Source organism: Podarcis vaucheri (genome assembly GCF_965113315.1).
Source record: "Podarcis vaucheri genome assembly, chromosome: 2".
Taxonomy (NCBI): Eukaryota; Metazoa; Chordata; class Lepidosauria; order Squamata; family Lacertidae; genus Podarcis; species Podarcis vaucheri.
Genome location: NC_138760.1, coordinates 47,517,109 through 47,524,407, shown reverse-complemented (window position 1 = coordinate 47,524,407; position 7,299 = coordinate 47,517,109). Strand labels below are relative to the sequence as shown.

General features: G+C 50.1%; 1 protein-coding gene across 1 annotated transcript in view; it reads right to left on the bottom strand.

Moving 5' to 3' along the window:
• The window catches only part of PKN1 (protein kinase N1), a 30,048-nt gene that overhangs the window by 5,700 nt on the left and 17,049 nt on the right, over positions 1–7,299 (bottom strand). The window contains exons 10-20 of the mRNA XM_082214317.1: positions 6,844–6,919; positions 5,479–5,641; positions 4,690–4,786; positions 4,460–4,545; positions 3,849–3,927; positions 3,501–3,592; positions 2,640–2,816; positions 2,287–2,349; positions 1,896–1,972; positions 638–780; positions 1–58 (exon numbers count right to left, since the gene is read on the bottom strand). Coding sequence (XP_082070443.1) covers positions 1–58; positions 638–780; positions 1,896–1,972; positions 2,287–2,349; positions 2,640–2,816; positions 3,501–3,592; positions 3,849–3,927; positions 4,460–4,545; positions 4,690–4,786; positions 5,479–5,641; positions 6,844–6,919 — 1,111 coding nt within the window. The remainder of the gene's footprint in view (positions 59–637; positions 781–1,895; positions 1,973–2,286; positions 2,350–2,639; positions 2,817–3,500; positions 3,593–3,848; positions 3,928–4,459; positions 4,546–4,689; positions 4,787–5,478; positions 5,642–6,843; positions 6,920–7,299) is intronic.

The window sequence follows — 7,299 nt, the reverse complement described above, 5'->3', positions numbered from 1 at the left end:
CCTCGTCATTGACGATGCTGTCAAATACTTCCTCTTCGTCGTCTCCAGGGAATGGGGACTACAAAGTCAATCGAGGCAGGATCAGTAGATGAAGGGCGTCATTCCTCTGGGCATCCCTTAGGATGAACTCCAGGACACCCTCGCTTTCATCTGTGCTGGACCACCACCCATGCCCCAGTGAGAATAAAACACCTAGGTGGCTCACATGGCCTTGTATAGGAAACTCTTCTCAAGTCAGTGCTAGCCCACAGAACTTCCAACCATGCTCTTCCTAGGCTCTTGTGGAGAACGAGGCCTCTTTAATATCCCTCCTTGGGAACGGCTGCAGTTCAGTGGGAGAATATCTTGCTTGCAATGGTTTAAATGCCTGACCTAGCCAGGTGGGACTTGGAGAGACTCCCAGGGAACCATGGCAATTAGTGAGCAAGATGGGCCAATGGTCGTATGTCACCCAAAACATCCAAGTTCTTCTGCACGCTCTCTCTCTCTCTCTCTGTGCAACCCCTCTGCCCCAAAACCTACACACACACACACACACACACACACACACACACTCCTGTGCTTGATTGCCAATAATAAAATCCTGGTCTCTTGCACTCAACTCACTCTTTTCCTCAGTCCAACAGGTGGGACTCACCTCCCCTACAAGCATCTCGTAGATAAGGACCCCCAAGCCCCACCAGTCGACGGCTCTTGTGTATGATGTGTCTGTCAACACCTCAGGAGCCAAGAACTCTGGAGTCCCACAGAAGGTGCTGGTGCGGTCAGCATAGCCCATCCCTGGTAGAGCAAAAGAAAGTGGTCATTAACATGTTCCCTCACCAAAAGCCCTCTGCAAAGTGCCTGCCAGGGAGGGACAAACATCTGGAAACATATGAGGGGGACTTTTGAAATAAGGGATAGATGAAGCACATTCTCCTTCAGGATTTGGAGGATTTCACATTACAGTGGAGAACTGGGCTAAGAAAGCTTAAGCAAAACAGTCCATTGCTCCCCTCTGCATGCTCCCCACCATCCAGGTTTTTTTGGGATCATTGTAGATTAGTTTAGTGCCTCCCTGGGCAGTTGTTTTAGTCTGGAATCATTTCTACAAGACTGTACTTTGTTTGCATTTTGATTTAGAGCAGCAGCGGTCAACATTTTTCAGGTTGAGGGCCTAGGGCTGCAAGCCAGCATGCACATACATTCACATTCAGACACATGTGCACACCCGTGGAGCACATAGTGCATACAGTATCGGAGGTGTGGAGAGAAGATGAAAAGCAGCCTGCACACACACACAGTTGGGGGGCACACACACACACAAAACAATGCAGGCACGCACACACTCAGTTGAAGGGGGGACAGGCTGGCAGATCCAAATGTATCTCTCTCTCTCTCCCCCTCCCCCCAGTATACTATAAAAAGAGGAATAAATGCAGGGGCAAGGGAAGAAGTGCTACTGCACTTCCTGCAGCTTGGCACCAATGAAAAGATATGCATTCTGCAGCTTCAAGCTTTGGCTGCTCTCAAGATCGATAGCAGAGATTATATCTCTTCATTAGGTGTCAGCGTGAAGCTACAGGAAGTGCCTGGGACAAAAGTTACTGAGAGCTGCAGAATCACTCTGTCTAAGGAGTTTTAGTGATGCTTAAGGACTGCAAAGACTTAAGAAATAATTAAGTGCAATAACTATGCATCCAAGCAAGGCTACAAGGTAAATCTGCAAAATTCTGGAAAAAAGTGCTTTAACAAATTCTGGAAAATCCTGAAAATGTCAAATGTCGGCGGGGGGTGGAGAACGGTCTCTGTGGCCATTAAAATATCTTACAGCCTGCAGGCTGTGGGTTCACTACCCCCATTTTAGAGGATCCTATGCCTACCGTGGAGGTATCCATCTCACCCCAGACAATCACCTTCTTTGCAGAGGCCGAAGTCTGCAATCTTCACAAAACCCTCTGTGTCCAGCAGTAAGTTATCCAGCTTCAGATCCCTGCAGGGCAAGATAATTTTAGGCAGAGAGAACCACTGCATTCTGCAGAAACTATCAGCCAACCTCACCGAAGGGAGCTACAGGGTTAACTGAACTTGCACTGTAACACAGGAATCCTGTATCGTATTCCACAGCTCTTTGTTTGGCAGGAGACACCACGATTATCCCACGGTGCATAGGCAGATGAACAACACCCTCCTATGCTATAACACATATCAAGAAGCACAGAGCAAAAAGACAACACGGAAGAGTGTAGAAGAGACTCTGGGAGGGGATGAATTTACCAGGATGGCGGCCCACATGGCGTTACCTACCTGTATACAATTTTGTGGTCGTGAAGAAACTGCAGCCCCAGCACAACGCAAGCAGCATAAAACCTACAGAGGGCAAGAGAGGGAGAGACCATGACCAGCCCTTCTCTGGTTAGTTAGCAATGACTAACGAACTGCATGAAGGCTTCAAGAAGAGAAGTGTGCAGTAACAGGCAAAGTAAAAAGGGCTGGAAAGCCGGACTCGCCACCCACTGCATCCCTGCCTAATCGGCTCTCAGTGTGCTGGCAAGAGAGCAAGTGACCCCAAAACAGCAATGGGCAAGATGCTTTCAGGACGCCTCTAGCCCCTTTCCATTGCATGCCCTGTGGCTCCCTCTCCCTGACCCATAACTCACGTGGCACGTGGCTCTGTGAATACATCCGTGTGGATGTGCATCATGAGGTCTCCGCCTGCTGTGTACTCCATGACAAAACAGACGTGCTGGGGTGTCTGGAAGCAGGCGAAGAGGTTCACTAGGAAGGGGTGTCGCGCATGGGTCACGATCTCAAAGATCCTCTTCTCGCACATCAGGCTAGTAGGGAAGGGGGGGGGGAAACCATGTCAGGATGGGCGACAACCACACATTGCCTGGCACTCTAAAAACAGGCTGTTGCCTTCACAGTTGCAATTTGTGCATGCCCACTTCGCTGCGTGTGTGTGTGTGTGCATTCACATGCATGCATGGCTGTCTCACTGAGAAGACACAGAGCTCTGAAGGCAGAGATCTACCACATCGGAACAGCCTCCCTCCCAGCTCCCACTCCCACACAATTCAATGCATACATGCATTTTCCCCTTATGTATATTGGGGTGTGGGGAGCCTTGATGCTACTGGAGGCACATGTGTAGCTGGCTGGAATAAAGCATTCCCACGGGAGTGCGCAAAGGGACAGCTGCAGCATGGGAGGTTACAGCACCTTTGGAGTAATGGCATTTAACTGGCTAGAACTGCTCCCTCCTCCCCTTTGTGGGACCTTGGGAGTTGCATAAGCCCATGGCTCCTCATGAGAAGTAACATGCTTTTTCAGCTGCTGCCTACAAATACCATTTCTCTTGCATACACACATAATGTTTCTGCCAAGGGAACAGGAACAGAGCCTAGTATGGGGATGCAGACTCAGGTCTTATCCCAAACTAGCACTATTATGACACCAAAAGCATAGCTCTCCAGCCCCCCTGGCACCATGCCTTTCCTTGGCTGCTGGAAGAGACTCACCTCTCCACCTCATCCCTTGCAACGATATCACCCTTCTTCAAGGCTTTAATAGCAAATAGCTCCCCTGTGCGGTGCAATTCAGACAGCAGCACCTATGCCCAAGGCGAACACAAGAAAGGCAGCATAGATCAGTGACTAAACTAGCACCTAACATTTCTGTGATACTGAAGAGGCGAACTAGGACATCGGGGGAGGTTCAAGCAGAAGAAGTGAGGAGCCAGGGTTCCAGACCCTAGTCACCCACTAGCAGATGGCCTTATGCCTGTCAGGATGGGGGGAAGCAGATGCACCTCTTGGAGGAATGTAAGATACCTAGAAGTATTGAGGAGGAATTACTAGAATACTCACTTTGCCAAAATGGCCACGCCCCAGCACAGCGACAAATCGGAAGTCATCCAATGCGAGAGGCATTTTTCTCAGGTGGCTGCTGTCAGATAAAAAGAACAAGTTGGAGAGAGCTGTCCCCACACCTCTCTCCTCCCCCCCCCCCCATATACTATGAGCTTCTCCACACTTGGACCTATGAATGTCAGCTCATGTGAGAACCCCCTGTTTCTGCAACAGGGAACACCACAGTTTGGGCACTGTGAAAGGTTGTAGGGAAGCAGGACATATGTTCTCAATGGTGTTACACTTAAAACTTCTGTGGTTTGTGAAATCTACATGTGCACATTCCAGGCAAGCGCCCCAGACAACAATATATTATGTTTGCTATCTCCCAAACGGAAGTAACTGCTGGAAATAAGAGGTCAAGAAATGTTGGAACCCGTGCAAGGGATGAGCCACAACTAAGCTTTCATTGCAGTATAGACTGAAGTTAGCCACTTTAGGAGGCAGGGTTAGAACACGGAAAGGAGGTGGGGTGCAACTGTAGTGTGCATATGACATAGAAGGTGAGCAAGGATCTGCATATAGGGGGTGCATGTGGAGTGGGAGGGGGAATAATGATTGTCCCCTACCTGTGAAAAGTACCATCAGATCCTCTTGCCTCCCCTCCGGGGCCCAGCTCCACCTGGAAGGGAATCTCCTCCCCAACTTGTGAGGTCTGAAGAGACAAGCACACAAACAAATTAGAGGCATCTGCAAATGGCAGATTAAGGCAACTCACTGCTGTTCATGACAGAGGAGCAGACAAGGGAGCAACTTCCGGGCAGACAGATGAAAGAAGGGGAAGAACACAGACACTTACCAACAAGACCTTCCCGGGAAGCTCACTGTCATCCTGGCCCACCTGCTCGATTTGAATTCTGTCCCCATCCAAGCTCAGCTTCTCAATGGCAATGTCCCTGGAGAAAAGGAGAAAATGCCACTCTGGAGAATCCTAGGCAATAACATCATGGGGTTGGGGTTACAGTTGAGTAAGAAACGGAGGCAAGCAGCACCCAGATCACTGCCTCCAGGCCTCAGCATCACACTGACAGCACTTTAGGTAGCCTAGGCAAGAGCTAGACCTGCAGGAGAACATCTCTGTGTCTTGGAGAAAGACAAGTGCTTATTGGGGGTGGGGGGAGCTCTGACTGCTTTGTGAACTGGGCCCTGGAAGGGATTTGTCAAGGGGTCTAGAAACCTGCATGGCTATGGCACAGCCGCAAATGAGAACAAGTGCAATCAAGATATTCTTATAATGCTAGACAACAGCCGCCTGGTGGTACCCTAGTGCCCAACCAAGAATAGGGTACCTCAACATTGCCCCTTCAAACGTATCATTCCCCTCAAATTCCCTTCTTTCCTTAACCCAGGAATAGGTAAATTCCGGCCCTCCAGATGTTTTGAGACTACAATTTCCATCATCCCTGGCCACTGGTCTTGTTAGCTAGGGATGATGGGAATTGTAGTTCCAAAACATCTGATGTGCTGGAGTTTGCCTATGCCTGCCTTGACCCTAGCAACAAAAGAAAAAAAGGGAGCTACAATATAAAAGAACTTGTGTTTCCCTATTGCACAGGCTGTTTACCCACCCAGTCCAATGGGCACCTACCCAGAGTTGAGGCTGTGCCTGCTTTCGGAGCCAGATGTTGGGGTCATCTGCGTCGAAGGGCTGTAAGTGCCTGTGGTGTTGGCTGTGGGGATGATGCGCCGCAGGAGTCGCACCCAAGTGGCAATGTCAATGTTCATCTGGCGGGCGCGCAAGAAAGCTTTCCCTGGGGGAGAAATGTCAGACCACAAGCTGCCATAAACCCTGAGAGTGCTGCTGGATCAAAGCAAGCCTTCTGTTTCCAACAGGGCCCAACCAGACAACCCCAGGGAAGCCCACAAGTAGCACATGAGGACAATCGCCTTCTTCCACTGATGTTTTCACAATTGGTATTCTGGCTCTGCTCTGAACCTGGGGGCAGCATCTAGTAGCAGCTGGGGACATGGGTGGTGCTGTAGGTTAAACCACAGAGCCTAGGACTTGCCAATCAGAAGGTCGATGGTTTGAATCCTCGTGACGGGGTGAGCTCCCATTGTTCGGTCCCTGCTCCTGCCAATCTAGCAGTTCGAAAGCACATCAAAGTGCAAGTAGATAAATAGGTACTGCTCCGGCGGGAAGGTAAACGGCGTTTCCGTGCGCTGCTCTGGTTCACCAGAAGCGGCTTAGTCATGCTGGCCACATGACCCAGAAGCTGTACGCCAGCTCCCTTGGCCAATAAAGCGAGATGAGCGCCGCAACCCCAGAGTCAGCCATGACTGGACCTAATGGTCAGGAGTCCCTTACCTAGTAGCAGCTGACTGTCAAACAAACTGAGGACAAGGCTAATTCCCTTTCAAAGCGACCACCATATCCTATGGAAGTGCACCCACAGGTTAACGATGTGTAATGAAGAAATCTGTTCTCTTCTGAATCAATCAGATTCTCTGGGTGGCCCCAGGTTCTAGCCATTTGGAATGTTGCACTATGGTGCACATCCTGCCAGTGCAAACACTGCAGATTGCCAGTCAGAATGATCTCCCTCTCCTCCTTCCCCCATGCACTGTTTTTTGGGGGGGGAGAGAAGAGAAACCCCAGAAGTCAATTTCAGGGGGTGCCAGGGGAGGAGAGGAGAGGAAGGCCACATTGTGGAAGCCCTCACACAAGGCTTGCACCGATAGGATTCCTTAGGTGGATACCACTGTACATAGTCAGCAACACAGCTTGCTTTCTTCTCCCAAACTAACCCAGGGTTACCCAATGTGCTGCTGGACTACAACTCCCATCATTCACCTGGAGGACACAACAATGGCTACCTGTGAGCTAAGCTAAGGATGCGTGATTCAATCAATCCTTCTACAATGTGTGTTAAGAAAGCGCCTAAGAAAACCAGGCAAGGCTAGGGTGGCGAAGATGCTGCCTGCCCTTCAGGCGTTTTCACCCAGCCCTTACCTTGCTGCTTGGAGAAGATCTTCTTTTGCCGCTGGAGCTTGGGTATGCGCTCGATGACAGGGTTGAAAAAGGTAACCTGCAGCAGGGGAAAATGACATAAGCTAGTCAAGGGTGAGTTTGCACACTGGGCGATAATTTCTGCTATGAACACTACTGCAAAAAGAGCCTCAAGGCTGAGGCCGTTAGGGTAGGTTATAAAGCACACCCACATAGAATGGGATAGAAGACGTCTCCACCTTGGAGCAGGAGGGAGGGGCTTAGCCTTTCTCAGCCCCAGGGCAACCACTCCAGGGGCTGCTAGGCCAGCGCTGGGTGTGGCCTTCCCACACTCCTGAACACACACATGTACACCACAATTCATGCAGGCGGACAGAGGCGTGCACACTCCCATCAGGTGATCCGTGCAAATCATCACCACCATCATCATTTTATTTGTAGGCCACCTTTACATAGTAA